This window comes from Rhododendron vialii, chromosome 6a, assembly GCF_030253575.1.
Source record: "Rhododendron vialii isolate Sample 1 chromosome 6a, ASM3025357v1".
Classification (NCBI taxonomy): Eukaryota; Viridiplantae; Streptophyta; class Magnoliopsida; order Ericales; family Ericaceae; genus Rhododendron; species Rhododendron vialii.
In genome coordinates, this window is record NC_080562.1 from 42352376 (window position 1) to 42375615 (window position 23240).

The 23240-nt window shown below is 38.8% G+C and overlaps 4 protein-coding genes across 10 annotated transcripts in view; 1 reads left to right on the top strand and 3 right to left on the bottom strand.

Moving 5' to 3' along the window:
* Positions 1-1267, bottom strand: part of LOC131329720 (probable pectate lyase 22) — a 97316-nt gene extending 96049 nt beyond the window's left edge. The window contains exon 1 of the mRNA XM_058363066.1: positions 1263-1267. The gene's annotated coding sequence lies outside the window, so the exon portion shown is untranslated. The remainder of the gene's footprint in view (positions 1-1262) is intronic.
* Positions 1268-4110: 2843 nt separating this feature from the next.
* Positions 4111-10269, bottom strand: LOC131329689 (poly(A)-specific ribonuclease PARN). Of its 4 annotated transcripts, XM_058362997.1 has the most exons (7): positions 9837-10269; positions 8449-8579; positions 7643-7962; positions 7043-7156; positions 6057-6183; positions 5668-5938; positions 4111-5052 (listed from the first exon to the last, which is right to left on the bottom strand). In XM_058362997.1, exons 1-7 carry the CDS (start codon positions 10199-10201, stop codon positions 4236-4238), a joined length of 2145 nt encoding a protein of 714 aa, XP_058218980.1. In that variant the 5' UTR covers positions 10202-10269; the 3' UTR covers positions 4111-4235. The 4 variants fall into 4 exon arrangements, with proteins under 4 accessions (XP_058218980.1, XP_058218981.1, XP_058218983.1 ...); XM_058362998.1 differs by lacking the exon at positions 7043-7156; XM_058363000.1 differs by lacking the exon at positions 9837-10269 and having other exon boundaries at positions 7643-7943.
* Positions 10270-11746: 1477 nt separating this feature from the next.
* LOC131329701 (uncharacterized) lies at positions 11747-19425 on the bottom strand. Of its 4 annotated transcripts, XM_058363026.1 has the most exons (18): positions 19110-19423; positions 18197-18259; positions 17787-17941; positions 17333-17446; positions 16883-16948; positions 16316-16399; positions 16147-16233; positions 15722-15813; positions 15579-15639; positions 14966-15025; positions 14313-14373; positions 13775-13882; positions 13458-13576; positions 13294-13365; positions 13112-13197; positions 12749-12845; positions 12304-12443; positions 11782-12154 (listed from the first exon to the last, which is right to left on the bottom strand). In XM_058363026.1, the coding sequence occupies exons 1-17, from the start codon at positions 19234-19236 to the stop codon at positions 12312-12314; spliced, it is 1584 nt and encodes a 527-aa protein (XP_058219009.1). In that variant the 5' UTR covers positions 19237-19423; the 3' UTR covers positions 11782-12154; positions 12304-12311. The 4 variants fall into 4 exon arrangements, with proteins under 4 accessions (XP_058219008.1, XP_058219010.1, XP_058219009.1 ...); XM_058363025.1 differs by having other exon boundaries at positions 11747-12443; positions 19110-19422; XM_058363027.1 differs by lacking the exon at positions 16883-16948 and having other exon boundaries at positions 11747-12443; positions 19110-19424.
* Positions 19426-20208: 783 nt separating this feature from the next.
* LOC131329782 (protein NOI4-like) lies at positions 20209-23167 on the top strand. The gene is made up of 3 exons (XM_058363165.1): positions 20209-20331; positions 22138-22320; positions 22914-23167. Exons 1-3 carry the CDS (start codon positions 20326-20328, stop codon positions 22953-22955), a joined length of 231 nt encoding a protein of 76 aa, XP_058219148.1. The 5' UTR covers positions 20209-20325; the 3' UTR covers positions 22956-23167.
* Positions 23168-23240: the final 73 nt, after the last annotated feature.

Below are 23240 nucleotides of genomic sequence, written 5' to 3' on the forward strand. Positions count from 1 at the left end.
TGCCGTACTATTAGATGATCCTTGCCATAGAGACGGGTCGTACTAGTAAGACGGTTTGTGCTAGGCAGCGATACCCCATCAGGCAATACCGTGAGGGCCCGCGAAACCCTAACGATATCTGGATTGATTCGAATAATTAACCTTTATCATCCCATAAATATTGTTACAACGGGTCGAGTGGATTCGAAACCCTAGATATTTTCTCTCATAAACTCTCGTTATTTTTTAATTGCTTTAATTTAATTTATCTTTTAATATTTTCGAAATCCAACAACAAATCTTTTTCTGAATTAATTTAGAAATCAATTAAAAGATAACTGCAATTCAGCCTGCCTGAGGACGATACTCGAAGTAGACATGAAGAGGACCTAAAAATTTGCTATATATGTGCGCAATATCTGTATCACAAAAGAAAAGCATCATCTAAGTGAGAAGATAAATGTACAGAAAAAGGGAAAAAAATAAGAAAGAGAAAAAACAACTTGCAAATGAAGCAATTTTGACCAACAAATCAACTTCTGCTCTGAGGAGAGGAGAGGAGGTCAATAACGTGCCGAAACCCAACCGCAGCTTTGATCTTCACCTCTGCGTCCTTGTGAAGCCCATCCTTGACCTCCTTCTGCAAGAGATTGGTACAAGAATCACGTCTCTGTGAGGTGTAGCTAATATGACACAAGGTAGTGGTATCCTGTGAAGCACCGAGAATGTCGTGTCCAGGACATAACCTGCTTCTGTGATCAATTATTAATGCCTCAATGATCTCGAAATGCCTTGAAAAGAGTCTAGTATATTAAATATATTCAATTAGGAGTATTTAAAAAGGGAGAATTAAGGAGGGATTTTGGTGGGAAATGTTACCGGGGAAGCTGCTGTGCAGCTTCGTGTTGCACAGCGTGCTGCGCACCCGCTGGCGAGCCTTGCCGGCATCGGTCCGGCGATCGGAGACGTTCACCGCGTAGAGCTCATCGAGTTCTATGTGTACGCCAAAAATCAGCTTGATCAAATATTGTTAAGTGCCTCATCGGAATATATATAACTTGAAAAAAATAAATCCTAATTGATACAAAACACTGGATCAAAACCACTGAATCCATTGTTTTCAAGTTATATGTGTTCAGATGAGACACTTATCGATATTTGATCGAGCTGATTTTTGGCGCATGCGCAGAACTCGACGAGCTCTACGCGGTGAACGTCTCCGATCGCCAGACCGATGCCTGCAAGGCTGCCCGGAGGGTGCGCAGCACGAAGCTGCACAGCAGCTTCCCCCAGTCCGCGAATAATACCCTTCTCTAAACTTTACATTCTGAATAATATACTCTATTTTGAGTCTCCCAAATAGTAGAGATTGAGCGGATCAAAAAAAAAAAATAGTGGAGATTGAGCGAGAGACTGGTTCGAGATGCTCTCAATGGCTTCGGTTCCCAAAATTTCCTCGAGAATTTCGCATTCCTTCTCCACATAGAGTATTAGCATTTCAAAAATAAAATTCCAATAATTAGAAAAATCATTCACCTAAGGCATTGCCACATGGTGCCATGGGTCTGTTTTCTACCACAATGTATGGTTAAGAAAAGGCCTAGGGCAATCCCAATGGGTCGACTTAGTGGTTAAGGCTCAGGACTTAGAAGTTTGCTCAAGGTCACAGGTTCGAAACTTTTTAGGTACTATCAATACTTTTGAGGCCGGTCCATTTAGTGGTTTGCTCGCTTTTGCTCTGGCTTTAATTGGGATCCTAACAAGTGGACGGTGGAAATGGTCTCCTAGGATTAGTTAAGATGTGCGAAAGGGACACCTGAGTTAGCAAAAAGAGAAGGCCTAGGGCACTAGGTAGCAGTGCCACACTAAATAATCCTTGCTATTCTTTATTTCCTATTAAGAGAAGGATTCGTTCATGGCCGTGGTGGGCACACTACTTTTCTTATTTGTTTCATACTCGTACTAGGAACCTACTATTAATTAGGAATAGTATTCCTAATCGGTTTATGATTATATGTACAATACGTACGTACATGGTCTATAAATATGGGAGGTCCGCTATGGTGGGAAAGATTAAGATTAACACCAGCCAGTTCTAGTTTTGAATTACCAAATTAATTTGAACATCTCTCTTATTAATTGTTCGATCTCATTCGTTTTGATTAGGTATCCTATCAATTTACCATCATTATCATTCAGAAACATGGATGCTGCTGCTGATGCTGCTATGTTTTCTTATAATTGTTGGGAAGATGATAGCATCCACCCTGAACCCTTCCGTGGTCGCTCTGGCTTTGGTGCCCTACTACGGTTTAGTTATCATCGCGATAATCCCAACCATGACGATCAAGTGCTGTACTCATACCAGAGACAATACCTTATGCTTCGCGATGACTTTCTATCCCAAAACGAGGAGGAGAGGGATATTTTGGCGATCTTACTGGTTGATGCGCATATTTCTGAGAGCGTTGCAGAGTCGATTGTGAATGAGATTATGTCATTGGCCCATTCAATGCTGAATGAGCCTAATAATGTGGATCGGAAAGTACTACCCATTGCTGTGGATATTCAGATTAGGAGTGAGGCCAGGGCGATTGACAGGCAAAGGAGTCGTCGGGAGTTCGTGGAGGGACTCGACAGGAGGTTTAGGGAGGAACGCGCCAGGGAAAGGAGTCATCCGGAGTTTAGGGATCGGGAGTTTGCAGATGATCAAATGGCCAGGGCTACGAGGGACTCAATAATGCAAGTAGTGAAATTTGTTCCTACCACCAAGTCATCCATTGAAGCTTTGGAGAGAGTCACAATTTTTGACAACAATTCATGTCTACAAGTTGAAGAGTGTAGGATTGCTTGGAGACTCTTCCGATTGGAGCCAAGGTTATTCGCATGCCTTGTTCTCATATATTTCATGGTAATTGCATCGTCCGCTGGTTGGAAAGTAGCAACTTGTGTCCTCTTTGTCGCTTTGCCATGCCACACTGATTCATCAACTACATCGTTCTAGTTTGTGACCATGACACTTGAGTAAAGAGACGGAAAAAGGGGATGTCCTTATTATTATTATTATTATTTTAAAATGGGGATGTGCTATATTGGACCTTAGGGCTGTCCAAGAAAAACCGAGAATCGTGAAACCGGTCCGGACCGATCTGATCTGTGTTTTTTGGATTTTGTCTGTGAATTAATGGTCTGGATATGGATTTGAAAATTAAAAAATCGTGAGATACGGATTAGGATTGGATTTTCATTTCAAAACCATGGATTAACCGAACCGGATCGTGAGATATTTAAAATATATATATAGATATGTGTGTGTAATATATATAAATAATTATAATTTTACTAATTTGCTTGTTTGTTTTGTGAAACTAATTTGCTAGTTTTTGTTTGGTTTTTATGGGATGTAATAAGTAGATCATGCTTGACTAGAATTTGTGTGTTTTGGACAATGCTTAGTTTTATTTGGTTGCTGCCTTGCTGCCTTTACCATATTTATTGCCCTAATGCCTTGTCTGTCTTTACAATTTGGACAATGTTTATGGAAATTAGTGTTTGCATTTTTATTTGGAATATGATCATGGTAGTAGCATCATTTTATTTTTTTGGAAGGGAATCGTGGATAAAACCGGGACCAAACCATGAGACTTTTGGATTAGGATTGGATCGCATTTTCTAAAAACCGTGAGATACGGATTAGGATTGGATTCATACGAATCTGATCCGATCCGGACCGTAGACAGCCCTAGTAGTAATGATTCGTCACAGTTTTTGGTTAATGCTATTCTGATATTCCATCTACAGTAATAATACGAGTTATCATTGTTTTCGAGATTGAACCTCGCAAGATATCAATGCACACGTTCAATTAGCTTGGATTATTTTTTTTGGTTGTGTTTTTTATGCGTATGTGGGATCACTATTGAACCTTTATAGTCACTTCAAATTCGGTTCTCTCCCACGACAGCTAGTTTGGCAGTTAGGCTTACTACTGTCGACTAGTCTACGGAGAAAGAGGGAAGGTGCTCTTTATTTTATAAATGTTCGAAAATGTTAACCTGGTGCATCTTGCCTTGATGGATGGTATGTTAATTGATGCATTTGAATACAAAAACCTTGTTCATAAACAGAAAGTACAAAAACTTTTCTTCGGATTTCGATAATTATCAAAATGTTCAAGAAAACAATATCTTAATAAGAAGCACTAATCTAGGAGGATACATCTTAGATCCCGTGCAACACAAACTAGAAGTTCTACCCTATTTGCTAAGCTGAGCTTCACAAGTGTACGAGGAATCAATGGCTTCGTCTTCTTGGATATGGCCACATGCTAGATTGTCTATGATTCTGTTTATCTTCCCCGACTCACTTCGATCAGAAGTATTTGGAAAAGTAGCCATTTCATTTTCTTGGGTTTCAACCTCTCTGTTGGATTCTAAGGATTCAGTCTTCCATTTAATACGCATTGCCTCTGCCTGATCAGCAAACAAGACTTCTGAAATCGGTGAACCACAAATCCTTTTATAGGACTCATAAGTGGCTGCATGAGTGTTTCTGCCTTCTAGAAGTTTTGAAAGGGGATGCAAAACTGAGATTGGATCGTTGTTTCTTTCCAAGGTTTCCTTCAACTGAAGAAAATCAGTGACCAATTCAGCCTTACTAAACTGCACAAACACTGCAGTTTCATCCAAATGATAGACAGAACTAACTGAGTTTAGGCCAAAGACTTTAGTTATGCATTCCCTAATCTCCCTTGCCTTGATCTTTGGCAGAAATCCCCATATTAAAGCAATATTTTGAAACACAATCCTCGGATACCGGATTTTTAGATTGTTAGAGTATGCGGACTCAGCAGTTCGCTTACCAGTCCTTAAATCAATGATGTCACCATTAATCCAGCTCAAATAGAGAAGATTGATGTGCTTTTGAAGCTTCTCATCATTGGCCAAATTCGTGGAGGGTGAATAAAGCTTGAAATCGTAACCAAGATGACTGCATGCTTGGGCAAAAACACACCCTGTCATAAAAGCATCATAGCCCGCTTCATGCTTAGCTCCAGAGTTCCAGTTCAAGGACCTGTAAATGGAGTTTCAAATCTATTAACAGCTGAGAGTATAAGCATTCCCCATCTAAGCATGGAGAACAGACAAATTTTAGTGGGTTTGAGATTTCTATCCTCAAAAAAGGTTCCGATAGCTTCTTATTCATTAGTACTCCACTTAATAAAAATTTCAAACTTCAATCAATATAAATAAGTCAAAGTAAACTCTTCAATAAGATGATGAGCAAATTTCTGTCAGACACTGTTTGTTTTTCTCTTTGATTAGTACACAGGGCGTATCATTAAAGAGCTCCAGAAGGGCCCAACCTTGTACACATGTAATTTGGAAGTTTGACAGAATGACTTGTGAACATATGCTGAAGGCGCAATATCATAACCTTAAATGTGACTAGTTACTCTTGAACCGTAGGTCCGCTAAACTAGAAAACTGCAGATGCATATCCTCAATAGAGTCCCAAGGCGACATGCCTTGTACCATGGCTAGTTTGGAGCGAACGCTTTTGCCAGCTTATGTAACCAGTAGATGAGCCATAGAAACTTGAAACACCAAATTGAAAAAATGAACAAAATGAATAGGCAGTGAAATGAAAAACTCCACACACTACAAATGATTACAAAGGGAAGCACACCTCATGTCATCCACCTGAACTTCCACTTTAACACGTGGTTTGAGTCCCAAACCAGGTCCCTGAACACTGGAAGCGATTTCTGGACATAATAAGGAAAATGCTCTGGAGAGTGATGTGCTGCTCTTCTTCATCAGAGGCAGATGCATATCTTTTGCGTTCAAGAGTATTTTTGTGTCAATGATGTATGGGAAGTACTTATTTACGGAGGAGACATATTCTTCAGCAGTAGAAGGAAGAGGACCTAAAAATTTGCTATATATGTGCGCAATATCTGTATCACAAAGAAAAAGCATTTAAGTGAAGATAAACTTGTAGAAAAAGGAAAAAAAAAAAAAAAGAAAGAAAGAAAGAAAAAAACAACTAGTAGCAAAACTCTCTCATATTTGTACCAAGGAAGCAATTGTGACCAACAATCAACTTCTGCTCTGAGGAGAGGAGGTCAATAACGTGCCGAAACCCAACCGCAGCTTTGATCTTCATCTCTGCTTCCTTGTGAAGCCCATCCTTGACCTCCTTCTGCAAGAGATTGGTATAAGAATCATGTCTCTGTGAGGTGCAGCTAATATGACACAAGGTAGTGGAATCCTATGAAGCACCGACACTCCAAAAGGGTGCCGTGTCCACGTATTGGACACGGGGACAGGGCGGGGACACGCCCAAATACGTATTGGACACGCCACGTCCAATAATTTTTATTATTTTTTGATAGGGGACACGGGTGGGGGTCAAAATGTAATATATTTTTAATTTCGAGGGGTTAATATGAAATTATTCAAAAACATTTGGGTTAAACTGTAATTATGCCTTTATTTGGACCATGGTAATCTTATACATTCATATAGGACATGTCTTCATCAACAGACATGGAAGAAAAAAAAAATGTATATATATATTTATTTCTTTGTACACGTGGCGTGTCCCCCGCCGTGTCCGTATCCCCATTTTTTTAGAATTGCTGTGTCCCGTGTCCATGTCCGTGTCCGTGCTACATAGGCGGTATCCCACTCATGTACGTTTTCAGCCCCATCCCCCATCAGCTTTGTTCATCAGAAAGCCTCTTGTCATCAAATTATTTAGGTCAATAGGTGTAACGTTACTGAATCCCTCAGTTCACCAAAACTAAGTTTACGTTGAATGCTCTATGCATAGTACTCAGACCTGACTTGTAACAGTTTGAGGCCACAGGTAAAACAAGAGGTGAACAGAACAATCATCGAGGAACTCATCTAACTACTCTAACAAGCTGAAAAGGGTGCCTATAAAAAAAAACAAGCTGAAAAGGGTAATATTTTTTTCATAAACAGAAAAATATGGATAAGTTCACACTCACACGAAAGAAAGCAAAAATTGCTCTTTCCAAGGGTTTACATCTTACCATAACCAAGTCCCTGTCATTTCTGGAGTCCACGTACACAACTAATTGGTGTACAGAGGAAGTCTCAGCCTTTTCACGAACGAAAACAAGATCTTCATAATGCTTTTCTATGACCTGTATAATTCAGTTTCACTGCTCAGCGATTATGAAAAATTCAGCCAGTCCTGGACGCCATGAACTAAAAGGTGGGCAGGATAAAGCAATGGTCTTTAAAGAAGTTATCAAGGCAGTACTGCAATAATAATCGAAGATCTTCCGATCCCTAACTTAGGGTATATCATTAAAGATGCAGTTATTCATTACAAATATGGTGCCAAACAATTGTATCTTCATAACCCATCAATTGTGCTGGAGCTGCTACAATTGCTTCAGCAGGAGCTTCCGCCGGTATGGACAAGAATCATGTAAGACAATATCATCAGGTTATCCTCTCATTTCTAACAATTAACAACATGATATCAATTTTTTTATTGGAACATAATATCAAATCTAGAGCGCTTCATTTATGCCAAGGCAGGCAACCGTCACAAATGACAAACAAGTACCACATTCCCTTGATTAACTGCACATGTGGTACACAGAAAAATTATAGAGCATTACCAACTGAATCAACCTTAGTTGGTGAGAGGTGAACCCATTCAGCAAAAGAGCTGGACGCATCTTGAAGAAAATAGTTTGAAACTGTTGAGGGGAGTCATTAGAAACCTCCTGGGTTTCAGACCTGTGATTTCTATTCAGTAACAATCCATCACGCCATTCACAGATTCTGTTCTTCATTCTCTCAGTGAAGAGAACATCTGCAATTCTAACTACTGGTGTATCTCTAGCTTCTCTCGAGTTGCACCTCAACTCATCCTCATACATAGAATGCAAGTTCCTCAATGCGTCATCCTCTTGTCCTCTGGATAAATAAGATATTCCTGAGAATTTTCCACGAGTGTAAATCTCAAACAAACGCACTAAATGAAGCGCATGGCAACAAACAAACAGATTATGATTTCAATGTTTATTAATATCCCAATCAGAATTGCTCCATTGGGGAAAATCATCCCCATCAAGAAGGATTGCTGAAGAAATACACCCACACAAAGGTAATCAAAGTGCCCACAATACAAGTATTCCATTAAGAAAACCACTGAGAGAGAAGTATCATCGACCACTCATTCCTTGGGGAATTAATGCAACAATACATCAATATACTGAGGATTATTTGAACCACAGAAAAGCAACTAGAAAAAAAATGTGACTGTAAATGCAACCTTGGTGTATTGTGCTCCATACCAAAGCCAATCTGGTCCATGGGTATGTAGAAAGAAAATGTGACCCTTTCCTGCGGTTTAATTATGGGTATGTAGAAGAACTCTGAATGCCAGTCACTAGAAACAATATAGAGACAAATAAGGTACCTTCCTGTATGCACAAATTGAAATCAAACTGGTATCTAGCCAAGAAGTCAATAGAGGTTGTCTGGCAAAGGAACTCGTAGGACCGGCCACCGACTGGAATTTCTTTCCGCGGAAATATATAAAAATTGTGCCTGTCAAGCAAAAATGAGAAGCAGGATGAGGGCAAGCTCAACACGTGATTAAATTGTATAATAACAGTTTTTATCCCTAAATAAGCAGAGCATATAACCAGTTTTTTCTCCTATACTACAGATAGTGTCCAAAGACAGAGTGTAGACTGTAGAGGAGATCTTTCCTTTTCCTGACTTTGGAAACACCTACTCTAATCCTGCTTACAGTTCTATTCGATTCGGAAGTTAAATTTTACAATAATTCTGTTCACCAGTTTTTTTCACTAAACAAAAAAAAGCATAATTTGATCAGACATAGAATTCAAATATTGCAAATAAAAAATAAAAAAAAATTTGACTCTCCGGTTTTACAATCAACAATCCGGTTCCCAGTATTTCATCCTTTCGAACTTTTTCTTCCTCATTCTTTCCACTTCCAGTTTCCATCAACAAAAGAAAGTCCATAAACAAGATAAATTCTCAAACTTGCCTTCTTTTTCTTACATTTCCCAAGCATCCAAATAGAGAATTAGGCAAATAAATATAGGGGCTGCAAACGAGCCGAGCTTTTAATTGTTCAAACTTGGCTCATTCAAAACTAGCCTAGCTCGAACTCGGAACGTTTAGGATCAAGGTGTTCGAGCTTGGCTCGTTCACTAAACGAGCCTCAATTACCCATTTGCCTTAGAGATTATATTTTACTTTTCTACTATTTCTTCTCAGCATTAACCTTACTCCCATTGTGATGCGAGTTCTAACCCTCTTTGGCGGAAAACAATGACAGAAGAATTACTTGCATGCCCAGGATAAAACTCACACATGGGATTTAGTTGATCTCCCTCTTGGAAAATCTTTGACTGGATGCAAAAGCTGAGCTTTTATAAACGAGTTATAACTAACTCGAGCTCAGGTAGTTCCCTAAACGACCTCAAAACCCAAACTTGACTCGTTTACTAACAAGCCGAGCCCACAATGAACCAAGCCCCGAGCTGCTCGAGAACAGCTCTGTTGCAGCCCTACCGCAAATTAAACCATTAGTCATTTTTTAAAAACTCTATCCGGTTTAGCTAGCAACAACACACATCATAATCTGATTCTAACCTTTTCTTTACATTTTCAGACCTTTTTTTCCTCATTCTTTCCATCAAGAAAAGAAAGTCCATAAACAAGATACATACTCAAAATTTCCTTCATGTGACATTTCCCAAGCATAAGAGACAATAAGCTAAATTAAACCGTGAGAAAAAGTAAAAAATGAAACAAAGAAAGAAAACTTACGGGTGAGCAACGAAAGATTGCTTCGAATGGTCCCACCGGAATGGACAGACGCCGAACTGAACGACAGCGAATTTCTCGGCGGAGTCTTTCACTTTGAGGTAACGAATGTCGAAGCGGTCGAACTCAAACGACTCTCTCCACGGTGCGCTGGTGACGCCGGTCATCTCGAGGTCGACGGCCACGAAGTCGGCGTCTCTGACGAGGCGGCGGAGGTCGCCGAGGGCCGATTCGAAGTTCGATTTGGTTACGTTTTTGAGAGCGAAGGTCGGTGTTGTTGCTGTTGAAGAGGAACATAGCGAGCGAGTGAATGAAGCTAGGGTTAGGGTTTTGGAGAGTGCCCCAACCAACATCCACTGTTTCTTCATCTTCTGGTAATCTCATTAGTCGTAATCCTTAGCTCTCTTCAGTTTCTCATGTCTGAAGAAGGGAGAAGATGACGACGTCGACGACGACTGGGAACGACGTCGTCTTGGAGATGACTGCGAACGTGGGCCTAGGTTGGGCCCTGATCAGTTCTTGGGCTGGGTCAAACAGCCCAATCAAATGAGGGAAGAGAATCCTCATAAGGATTCACGATAATACTCCGTATTTATTAGTGAGTGATTTTGTCACTCTTTTTTTTTCTATCATCACTCTTTTTTGTGTCTCTATTATGTGATTCGTTTTATGAGAGAAGAAAAGTGCCGTTAGAGAAAAGGAAATAGAAAAATCAATTCCCTATTTATTTAAATTCTGTTAAAGTAAAATGCTTCGCAAAAACACAAAGGAAATAATGAACACGAAATATAGAGAGAATACAGATGAATATTATTTTAAATAAATATAGAGAGAATTTAATTAGTCTCGAAGACCAATTAAAAATATTATTTTTGGATTTCACTCATACAATCTTTTGTTTGCTCCTTTTTCTCGACTTACATTTTTCTTTTCTTTTTTTCCTTTTTCTCTTTTTGTCTCTTTAGCTCACCTATTTGAACCATATGTGGTCTCAGACATCGACTTCATAACATACTTCGATAGAAACTCTGCCACAAATTTTTTCCCAATGCATAACGACATTCCAGAAACATACCTTGAATACTCTCGAGCTCATGTTATCATTATCTCTTTTTCTCTCAAATCTTTATTTCAACTAGATTGGAGTCGATTGGAGTTTATTTTAGTTTGTTTGGTTTTGCAGGTTTGTTGTCGGGGATGATGCCGAAAGTTTTGGGTTATTGGCTAAACTATCTGTGTCGGCCGCCGTTATAATATGGACGCGATCCGGCCAGCGGTTTGGCTGCCTGTGATTGTGGTGGAGGTTGATGTCAGGCTTCCAGTCGCCGGGGATGATGATGCAAGCTCTGGATTGAGAGCTAACTGATCAGTGTCGGCCGCCGTTAAAAATGGGCAAAATCCGACAAGCAGTTTGGCTGCCTGTGATTGCGATCTTCGACTGAGGTTGATTGATGGGATTTAGACTCGCATCTGTTTTGGTTTATTCGTTGTTAGTGACTTCTGATTATCACGGTTGCGGTGCTATATGGATCTTTTAGAGTATATTAGAGATTAGAGATTGAGTTTTTTTTTGGGTTGCCAATCTAGAGTATATTAGAGATTGAGTTTATGGGACGAAGGGAGTAGTTCTTTTGTTTTTAGATTTTGTTTTTAGAGTATATTAGAGATTGAGTTTTTTTTTGGGTTGCCAATCTAGCACACTCGTCGAAAGTACTGTAATTTTTTTTTTTTGGGTTTTGCTGATCTTAACCTGTGTGCAGTGTTTCTCATCCTGACTATGTGGATACTGTGGGGATTTGTCACAATGAGAACTTCTCTTCTTGATTACATTCTTTCCTCTTTTGTTTGTTTTATCATTTTTTCTCACTGTGTTCCAGTAAGTTTCATCGTTGCCTGGTTCTATGCTACGCTTCTTGTAGGTTACATTTTTACTTCTGAAATGGCCACTGGGGAATAGGTACGATATGATTACAAAATGTCTTACAAGAAGGATAAACCTACAAGCGTTACATATGATTGTCAGGCTAATAATATATACTGTACATACAATCCACTAATCATCTCAGGCATAAGTACTCTCACTTCGATTAAGCTTAATTAGGCCTCCCTGTTAAGCAGATCAACCAGCTCTCTGCTGTTGCATCCAATGTCATAATCGAGTTCAACCCAATTCTTAAAGTTTAAAATGCTGGAAAATCCCTCATCTTTTTGGATATCCGCTTTTCGTCTTGCAAGGTAGTAGTGCCACTGCCTCCCCTCACTTCGGCAAACAGCTTTTGCACTTACCAAACAATTTTTTTTGCATGATCGCTACTTCTTCACTTTCCCCAGTTATTTGTAAGAAACAATGATCCGAAAGAGAGCAGCAAAAATTAAGAATTCGGAAACCCACAAGGAATCAAATTAACAGTTGAAGTTCCTTCCTTCCTGACCTTGTGCAACTTCAACTATCAAGCATTCCATCGCTCACATTGCATTTTATGATGATCGAACAAGACGAGCTGCAAAGGCTCCATCAATTGAATGCTTCACAGGGTTGGAGGAATAGAAACCATGTTCCGTAACAAAATCAGCTGGCACATAGCTGTCAACAGGATCAACACAGAATTCCTGCAAAATGCACAATAGTAACAATACAGTTTTTTGGTGAATAAGCGCATTATCTGGTGGACTAATTTCTATTTAAATAAGTTTAAATATCATGAACTTGCCAAGATATTTTTGTTCTTCAAAAGAAGCAAATAGGATGGGGTCATAGATTCTAGCATATTACATAACTATGCTGTATAGACGTGTTAAGTTGTAACTTGTAACATCTAGCTGATCGATTTACTTACTTTTCCATTGTACATCAGCAAAGAGCCAAACAAATGAAATAGAGCAGTATGAGATTGATGAGTGTATATTTCTCTTACTGGATGTCTGAGAAGAAATGCAGCAACCCTTTCTTCATTTTCTCCAGGATCAATAGAACATGTACTATATACTAGTACTCCACCAGGCTTCACCAACCTATAAAGTAGCAAAAACATCTTTACAATGAATATTGCACCCATTATGATGTTTTGTTTTGACAAAAACATTAAGTTGTAAGAGAATACAGGAAACCAGAGCCATTCACAAATTTGAAGTTCAGTTTAACAAAATTACAAGAGTCAAGTTTGAAACTCCATAACTTCATAAAGTTAACAGCGATGGACTTTGCATCACTAGTTTCACGCCCGAAAGAACTGAGACTAGAAATGTGAAAATTAAAAGTATCAGCGGAAGAGCCTCACATAGAAGCTGCATCAAGAAGATCATCTTGTAACGCCTTAAGTTGTTCCATATCCTCCCACCTCCGATTCCACCGTAAGTCTGGTCTCTGCAATATGTACAGAAGAAACAGAATAAGCAGCTAGTAGCTTCACTTTTTTGGGGGAAAAAGCAGAAGAATATACCCTCTTGTGCATTAGTGTACCTTGGAAAGAACACCCAGCCCAGAACATGGAGCATCCAACAAAATTTTATTTGACTTATCCTGATTTTGGTCCTTGAAATAGGAGGAAAGCAGCAACAAGTCAGATGAGTGCACATATTCAGAAGAAAACTTCAGTTTTTACTGCAAACTGCAAAGTAACATACAGCAAAAGTACGAAGATCGGCATCGACAGTTGTTACAACATTGTCAACATTCTGCAACTTGGCAGCCTCTTTCAGGATTCTCAACCTTCCTTTGTTTATGTCGATTGCAGATATTGCACCTGGAATTCTCAAACAAAGCATCTCTAATATCGTTCACAACTGAAAAACTGTATCTTTCAGCAAACAAGTATGAATATCATCACCATTCCCACAGCTTTATCCAACCGTTATTTATAAATTGTTACCAAGAGAAAGAAGTTTTGTGAAATTTGGTTCATTATATCAACTTGATGCGACTCTGCTTTGTTGGAAATTACCTCGACCACTTAGTCGGGCTGCCATGAATAAGGTCTTTCCTCCAGGAGCAGCACAGCAATCAATAATGCTCTCACCAGGTTGTGGATCCACAATAGAAACCACCAAACCTGTATTAGGAACCAATTCAGCACAAAACTTGACTGCGTGCAACAAAAATATTCATATGTTCATTAGCTGGTCAAAAGAGAGTTTATTACGACATAAAAGACATAAAACGAGAGTTGTCCGTGTTCAGCTTGTTTAGATTTCCCAGAGGTTTACACCACATGTGCCTAGGCTTACATTCACAGCTAACTTGAAAAGACAAAAATGTAAGCGACCCCAATGTTCACCCAAACAGATGTCTAACACCATAATCCACCTCAGTCTATCCACCCATTTAGGGCGCCTGATGGAAAAGCTCAAATATTTGAATATAAGTTCTTATTCTGCAAGGGACAAAACTGTGACAAATTTTTTATAGAATTGAATTCACACTTCACCCAACAAGCCAACACCCTATCCTACTAGGCTACTATGATTGAGATCAAAATTAACCTGCACTTTCATCCTGGACTGAACATAAACCTTCTTTCAGTAATCCAGCTTGCATCACACTCTGAAAATGGAAATATAGAACAATTAGGATGGATTAAACACTTGTGAAACAGATCGGAAGCAGAAATAGAATTTTGAAAACATCCACATTACAGTGGCAATGCTGTCATCCCTTTCCTGTTTTAGAAGCACACTAAACTGATACTACAACCCAGGTGGTGGCAAGAGAGATACGTATAGCTCACAGCATACAGATGTCCTTTCAATGTAAAAAAAAGCAATAGTTTCGGTGTGAATAAGCAGAGAAAGTTAAGTAATTTTAGCCATAGCTGCTTATCAAAAAAAAATATTTAGTCATAGTTAGGTAGGGATCTGAATACTGCAGCCTGGATGACTATACATCATGGTTTAAACAACATAAATAGTAAATTTTAAAAGCCAAAATTTTATGGCGACAATTCAGAGATTACAGTTTAAGCTACTTCCAATGATTGACCCATAAGCTACCTGCCTCATTTACTTTTCAATTTTGGTAAGTCACTAGAACACGAGTAACTAGTGAAGTTGAAAATACTAATAAAATGTAGCCATTCTCAAAACACTGTCCACGAATGATAATAAGATAAATGTTCGACATGTATTGAACTTTAAACCTGCATTCCGGTTTTGATTCGGACAAAATCATCCAGATTCGGAGAAATCTCATGTGGCACCTGAAGCTCAGAAAAAAAAAAAGGGAACATATGTCAGCAGAAGGATATCCTACAATGAGGCATGATTAGTAGGAGTTATAGCAGCAAAATTAGAAGTTCATGTGGCACCAGATGGAGAAAAATCTTATGAGGCACCTAAAGCTCAAGAAAAAGAAGAAACTACGGCCATATAGGTATATCCTGCAGTGAGACATGTTTACTGCAAGTTTTAACAACAAAATTGAAGTGCAGACGTTTCAGCAAGGAGAAATTACGAGGCCAGGAAGAGGGTAGCAGAATGTAAGCAAGAAATTCATGGAAATTATCCAAACACACATCCTTAAAAGCAAAAGCTTAAATTCTTGTACATGTACATCTAATAAATAATATTTGGAGATGGACATACATCACGTGTGTGTGTGTGGGGTCGCATGTGCATATGCAGGTTTCCGGCCATGTATTGGCATGTACAATGCATCCATGCATCAGTTGTGGGGAGAGAGAGAGAGAGAGAGAGAGAGAGAGAGAGAGAGAGAGAGTACATGTTAAGAACACAGCAGAATTAATCAAGCACCTTTAACATTTGAAGCCGCGTCACTAGGTCAGCTCTTGTAAAACCTTTCCCACTGTTTGCCCTGACATAGACATTGAAGAACTTTTGACTATAAATATGCATTCAATTTGCTGAGCAAAAGATAGGATGATTCACTCACAAACCTCAGGCTAAAACTAGGATCAGTATTATTCCATATCATCAACTTAATAGCTTCTTCAACTCCTAGATACTTCGTCCATCGTCTCACCATCCACTAACAAATAGAAAAGTGGAAAAGTGGAAAAGTGCAGAGAGAGAGAGTAGCCATGAGAATTAAGGTGCAACAATGCCAGTCTAAACAACCAAAATGAAGTATAGCTAACATACAGCTGCACAAGGTCTTTAACTTTCCACAGCTAAAAAATGTGGAAATATAGTCAAGTCTTGCAATCTAGAATTTGCCATAAAACGGAATGTAAACAAATCAGATAGTTTAGTTCATGGAAACTACTTCTAGCACTATGCTGAACAGCAAATCATCCAAGGCAAACATAAATACATGGAGAGAGAAAAAATGCTATGTGTTACGGTAAAACTTGAAACTTACAACTGGATGAGAATAAAGGGTGGCAAGTGCACGAGCATGTGCGCGGTCATCGCCTTCGAGTTTGGGTAAAGGAAGGGAGTTGTTTTCCTGCAGATGCAAAATAATAACACAGTCAGCATAAGTGACATAGGTATCAATTATGCCTAAAAATTAATCGAATAAGGCTAACCTTATGAAAAAGTAACTTCCTGAGAATGCCATTGACCATATTACCAGCACCAGGTCTAAGAGACACCTTTGCAAGCCTTACATTCTGCAAATAATGAATGCAATGTCAAGTTGTCAACACAATACCAAGTAAAGCACCCATTAAAGGAAATTTTTTAAATGGGAAATTGCATGAACTTTGGCCAAATGGAGGTGCCTATACAAATGGTAAGGATGTATTCAGGGTTTGTCTTGCTACATGGTACAAACATTCAATCAAGCAAAATGTGAAGTTTAGCTCCGTTATTTTCTGACCACTGTGCGAAGTCAACAATAAGACATCTTCCCACAACCATCGGTTTCTCTTTTTATTGTATTTCAAAAAGCATGCATGACTCGTTAATTAATTCAACTAATATCAAAGTACATCTCTAGCTGACGGACAGAATGGTGGTTCAGAAACCAAGAGATGCTGTCCGGCATCATTTGAGAACTTCCTAAAGAGGAAGAGTTACCACATATCCCCTACACAGTTCTGGCAAAGATGATGGGATTTCTGCAACAATAAAGCCAAGTACATAAAATGTACCTCATCTACGACAGCATAAGGGGGCATTCCTAGCTTGACGATCTCGTAGAAACCAATTCGAAGAATCTACAAGGACGTAAGAAAAAAAACAATAAACACAAAAAGACTGTAATCGCATAATGGAGAAGAAGAATGAATTTTTAAGAAATGGGTTCCAGAAATTTTAGGTACATAATTTAGAAAAGAGATCTATATGCTCCGTCTCATTATGAGTAGCCCTCCGATCTTGATCAAGACTGGCATGTAGAGCTTTATTTGATACTCACAATTCCTACCACTTATCATACAGCATAAAAAATTCCAAAATTGCACTAGGTATGTCTTTTACTCTTCTATAGCCAGTAAACCTACATATCCATGATGTCTGCTAATCTCACTAAAACAACTAAGAAGTTTAGCAATAATATCTTAGACAATCATAGTCCAATAACAAAGAGACTAATCATGCACCTGTAACAGAAGAGGTTCCATTCTCGTAAAAGTGTTCTCATCGTGACACAAAGAAAGAATCAAATGATCAAGATATCTTCTCCAACGAATTGTACCTCCAACAATATCTGTGACCTGCAACATGAAAATGTTCAGAAAGAGTTCAGTGGCATAATACAGAATCGAGAATGTAATAATGACATCGTATGCCCAAAATGAAATTTTGGTTTATCCAGTACATATCCCCACGTATTATAGGCACAGCAAGAAAGCTTCTGTATACCTATTACCATCAAGGTTAATGTGGCATAAGCTCTTGACCCTACTAGTGGCATACAGATTCTAGTACATTCATTTAAACCTTTAGACTTTCTCAAACTTCCACAGTTACTGAGATGTAATGATAAAGATAATGTTTTTTTTCTTTTGGAAAAGGGTGACAAGCAAAATACAAGAATGAAATCAAGAGGGATACCAGTCTGAGATCTCTATCATCCAATACCCGTGTTCGAAACCCCAGAGTTCTTTCAACATACCCCATCTCATTATCCCCGGAACCTTTCCCTTTCTCATTCAAAAGGTCTGCAAAAGCGCCACCAAGTTCTATTCGCATCAATCTCACAGCGGACACTGTATAAGCCCAAACCAAGATAAAAATAAGAAATCACCAATCAAATATATATTCCCACCCCCTTTCAACTGATATCTTCTTCCATTTCTTTCTGCTAATTTATATTTTTTGGTTTTGGCTGGTGATTGAAGTGATCAAGAGAGTACTTTTGAGGAGGCACATAAACAGTCAGGTCAAGCGCTGTCACACAACTGAAGAAAAAATGTTAAATTGGAAAAAAAAAGAAAGAAAGAAGAAAAACTATCTAAAACTACCAGCTCTATGTGGAGAAACCTCCAAATTCAGCTTCTGGGTTCTGTGTGCAGATCTGGGAGTACCTGCATATCATCACATTGTGTGGGCAAATCAACACAATAAGGAACTAAATGATTATCATAAGAGAAACTATTTTGCACATGTCCCCGCTTAATATCATTTCTTGCTACACTGAAAAAATGCTTAATAGGAGCCCATAACCACTTAATCGGACTCAGTTGAAACTGGAAGGTTTTACCGTTTTAGTAATTTCTTTTGATAACTTAGGTGTCCAGGCCAACTTAAGTGCACCCAAGGCGGCTCCACTAGGTTTCCAGGGGGTTAAAGCCAACCCCTTGGTTCAAAAAATGCACTAAAATTTAAAATAAACTTTGGATAGAATTGAAGTGTTCTTTAATATTGTCTGCACTAAATCATTAGTACAAAGCCAAAGCAAATGAAAACCCATTTAAATTTGCAATTAAGTAGATCAAGTAGCTCAACAAAACAAAATAAACTAGGCCAAATAAGTTCTATCTTTACTTAATATAATGTTTTGTTTATTTAACTTTTTTTAAACATTTTTTCTAGCAAAAATTCTGCAGCCGCCCATAAGCGCACCCGGATCAATCCCACCACTAGTACTAATCCCACCGTTTAGTACTAATCCCACCGCCCACTAGTAGGCCAAATTAAAGTAGGGCCCCAAAAGCAGTGTTCTAAAATAAGGAATTAATCCTGGCGGTGTCCATCCGATTAGGTCCGACTAATAATTAATCCTTGATTACCAATTGATATGCACCAATTAATCGCTCAAAAGTGGCCGACCGCCTGCCTGCCTAGCAGTGTCTAGTGACTTTTAGAACATTGGCCAAAAGCGCCAATTTCCCCGCATACTCTAGGAATTCCGAAGGAGAAAATAACGGAGATTACCTCTCCCACGAGTGGAAGTAGCTGAATTGGGCCCTCTGTCCTTCTTGTCGAACTTGGAGTACTGATTAGAAGAAGCTTTTACTATCTCCGAATAGTTGATTACTCGGACAGAAAGCACGCACGCCATTGACAGGAGAATCGCGGGTTAGGGTTTATTGCGAGAGAGGAACAACTTTCCTTTAGCTAATGACCGAAAAGAGAGAACGGTACGCGGGAAATAGTTGGCTCTATTTTCAGAGGAGAGAAGCAGCAAAAAATGGAACTTGATACTCCAGTTGATACTGATAAAGCGATAAACAGTTTGCTGCGCACATCCGGATTGCCAAACGGATAGACCGATAGACCGCTGAGATTACGCATAACACCTGAGCACATTTAAATTATTAATTGACGAGACGAAATGTTTCGGATGTGCACAATAACTAACTAAACAAACATTTAAGCTTGTGTTTGTTTATCTAATAAAAACAAATACGACAAACAAGACATACAATAACTAAACAAATACTCCCTCCGTTTCAAAGCGAGAGACATTTAGTTATTATATACTTATACTTTATTTCAATTTTCAAATAGGAGTACTTTTTTCCATCAAATATCCTTTGATTTGGTCCCTCTTTGGAAATTCAATTGTGACATATAATAAAACTAATAAAATTGGACAACCTAAAATAGAAAATGGACAATTCTTTTCGAGCGGACAAAATGGAAAGATGAAACAAAAAATGAGACGTGGAGTTAATTAATAAACTTTCAAGACGACACCTATACGAAGGGCACGAGCCGCACGACCTTAATAAAGCTTTCGCTGTCGCTCTTAATTCTCACTTGGTGCAAAAAAAATGACATATACATTTGGTTCAAAATGGCTCAACTTTGGAGATGCTTTAGGCTAAATTTTGGATGTTTTAAAATAAAATTGGGTAAAAATCATAATTTTAATTTTTTTGATTTATCTAGTCAAAACAACTAATAATCAAAAAACTTTAACGCATTACTAAATGCAATTTTTTTTAATAAGGAGGACAACAAAAAAACATTTTTTTTTTAAACTTAGGCAATTTGTATGTGACTTCAAACTAATCCATAATTAATTTGTTACTACTACAAAACACAGATATACATAGGGAAGTCTCTCTCTCTCTCTCTCTCTCTCTCTCCTCCTTTATTCTTGCCTTCGTAATTTTCGGGGGAGGAAGATCTTCACGGCAAATTCATGTCGGTATGTAGGTGGATTTCTTAGTAAAAGTTCAAACTTTTCGTCTGATAAGTACCTTGTTGCTCCACTTAGTTCGTCGTTCGATCATCAATCTATCTAGTCGTTCCTATTTGACGATGTGTATGTTCAATTTCTGGTACAACGCCCTGTTTGAATATCGCGTTTGTGTGTTAAATGTTAGGAATTAGTTGTGGACAGTTTAGCTTAAGCTGGTTTAGTAATTATGTATCCCTTTTAAGTAGATATATGTATATTAATGCAGTTGATCTGAATATTTTTGTTGCCCTTGAACCAAGTTTCCTCCGATGTAGGCATAAACCCAATTCAAGGATCTGTTAGACACAAACAAGTGATGGATGAAAAATACCAGAAGAAAGATTCAAACACATACACACACATGAAAACACGAAATTTACGTGGTTTACCCCAAAACAAGAGCTAGGTGTGCAAATTCGCTGCGGCTTTCACAATAATAGCGATCCGAAATATAGGTATAAAGTTAGTGCACATGTATACCTCCTTGCTTCGATACTTCCAACGAAATATAGAGGGGTGGAAATACTTATACCCGAAAAGAAGTCGTAAGTGGCGCTGCCCCTGAATCCCTGCCTGGGCCAGTTGGGTTGGATGAGTGCCCCCTGCCCTCCGTGAAAGCTCTGTTAAGTTATTTTGATATCCAACAGGAGTGGAGATCAAGTTGCAGGAGCTGACGAAATTCTTTCTCTTATTGTTAGTTCTGGGTGTTTTCTTGAAGTGCCACGGCTATGTGCATTCTTTCTCTTCTAGGAATGTCAATAGTTTGGTTATGTGCATGTTGCCGTCGCAATAGTTGCTGTCTGGTACTGAAGTCCTTAGATCACGATCTCCATTTTGTACTTATCTATCAGGTGCCCGGTATGTATTTCATGTCCCCAAGGTGATGCTTTTTTATGTTTTAATGTTCCTCTTATTGTTAATTTAGTCCGCAATTATTACCAATCTGATATGTGTGTGCACGTGTCTGTTTGTGGCTCACAAGTTATACCTTGTCCCTAGGGAAGTATATACTCTTCATCTGCCTTATAATTTGTATGATGCTTGGCACAGTTTCTTATTGATAGGTATTAGATTGGTTAGCTGATCTCAATCGTAGGATAAAACCTATGTTTATCCTAATTGTCTGATGCATGTGTGGTTTCCTTTGAGAACTCCCTGCCATATGTGTTGACTGTTCACAAAAAGGAAATCAATGAATTCTCCCATGCTTTTTATAGCACTTTTGCACAGGTACTTCCATCATATTATCAGATGATGGAAGAAATTTAATTGATCTTGATTTTGGAAAAGTCGGTCGCGATCAAACAAGGCCATGCAGTTATTGTTTTTGTGATCTATATGGAACCAATAGCATGCTGCCATGCTCTACAGTCTAGAGAGAGAAAGTTGCACAAAACCTGGACCACTATGCTTGAAATAGCAGTGAGAGTGCAAGATCAAGGTAGAAGATCTATAGAACCGTCAATGGCATCTTTTGGTGTCTGTGGTTACCTGCACTACATCAGTAACTGTAGATGCACTAACATAGTAATGTTAGATACACCATCATAAGTATTGGCTACTGCCACATGCTTGCATGTGCTAGATTACAGTGGAACAATAAGAGCAGGCTAGGAACGATTTATTTGAATGCTTAGTTGGTTCTGGTTGACAAGTTATTTTCCATTTCCGACTTTTCACATGAAAAGCAGAGTTAGAAACTTGGATTAGCAATAGCAAGAGTACGTGGAAAATAGTTGTGTAAATGATCCCCTTCCTTCTCTCCTCTAACAGGAAAAGGGAAAGCCATTGCCGAAGTTTGGTGAATGGGATGTGAATGACCCTGCGTCAGCTGAGGGATTTACTGCGATCTTTAATAAGGCCAGGGACGAGAAAAAGACTGGTGGCAAACCTGAGTCACCAACAAAGTCGGAGTCCAATCTCATGCATGGAGCGGACTCTGTCAAGCCTCAATCCGTACGTTACTCTTTGAATGTTAACTGTTGCTCTCACCTTTTTTCTTTTAAAGTTGAAGAGATTATTTGGCAGCTGATTGCATCTCTACTTGCCCCATGTCCAGTAGAAGCATATCACTTCATTAATTTTGGTGCTGCTGCTGTTAGCGCCATCTATTTTCCTAAACACAGCCACACAGGACCTCATCTTTCTGCATCTACCTAGGGCTTGTTCATTGTTGAAGTACCTATAGATGGTCTGAATCCATCCTTCGTATAAAATTCACTGGGGGAACACCTCAGAAAAGTTCTTGCTTTGGTTTTCTAGTCCGGACAAGTACCTACCTTTTCTCTTGGACACATCTGGCCCAATGGACAATGTTCATGGACCATAGATTCCTATAAGGAAATGCTATTGGTCTTGCATTGGACCATCCTATTTCTTTGCCTTTTGTTGCCCTGAGCTAGTTTGGGATATTCTACGTAACTGTAACTTTTTGACGCTATATGGCCTGTTATTATACTGGTGTATAGACTATATAAAGTCATTCATTTGTCGGCTGTTCATAGGGCTGTGTGTGCTTTTGCTAATATGTTACTGTTGTTCCTTTGCAGAAAAAATGGTTTTGCTGCGCATCCTCGCATGCAGAATCTTGATAAGGTTGTCTCTTTGCATGTCCTTCAATAGAAGAACATGCTCATAGCAGGCTCCTAGCCATATTTTTCTGAAGATAGGAGCTGTGGAGTAATGGTTGTCTTGAATCCATTTTGTGTGTTGTAAAAACTATGTTGCCCAGGGTGAAGAGATTAAAAAACACAGAGAACTTTATTGTATCTAGTATGTATTGATTTGATGTGTTACCAACTTACCATGCAAGGATGGGATCAGGGGGGTCTAGTAGCGGCGACCGCCACGACAAGAATTTTAAAAAATGCAATTAT

Excerpts from the sequence above, each read along its gene's own strand:
- LOC131329689 (XM_058362997.1), bottom strand. The coding sequence starts at position 10,201 with ATGAAGAAACAGTGGATGTTGGTTGGGGCACTCTCCAAAACCCTAACC. Across the intron at positions 8,580-9,836 it reads CAATCTTTCGTTGCTCACCC|GCACAATTTTTATATATTTC; the intron begins GTAAGTTTTCTT and ends TTTGCTTGACAG. Across the intron at positions 7,157-7,642 it reads AACTAAGGTTGATTCAGTTG|GTCATAGAAAAGCATTATGA; the intron begins GTAATGCTCTAT and ends TGAATTATACAG.
- LOC131329701 (XM_058363025.1), bottom strand. The coding sequence starts at position 19,236 with ATGGCGTGCGTGCTTTCTGTCCGAGTAATCAACTATTCGGAGATAGTA. Across the intron at positions 13,883-14,312 it reads AGTCCAGGATGAAAGTGCAG|GTTTGGTGGTTTCTATTGTG; the intron begins GTTAATTTTGAT and ends TTCCTAATACAG. Across the intron at positions 13,198-13,293 it reads GGCTGGGTGTTCTTTCCAAG|AGACCAGACTTACGGTGGAA; the intron begins GTACACTAATGC and ends TACATATTGCAG.
- LOC131329782 (XM_058363165.1), top strand. Across the intron at positions 22,321-22,913 it reads ACTCTGTCAAGCCTCAATCC|AAAAAATGGTTTTGCTGCGC; the intron begins GTACGTTACTCT and ends GTTCCTTTGCAG.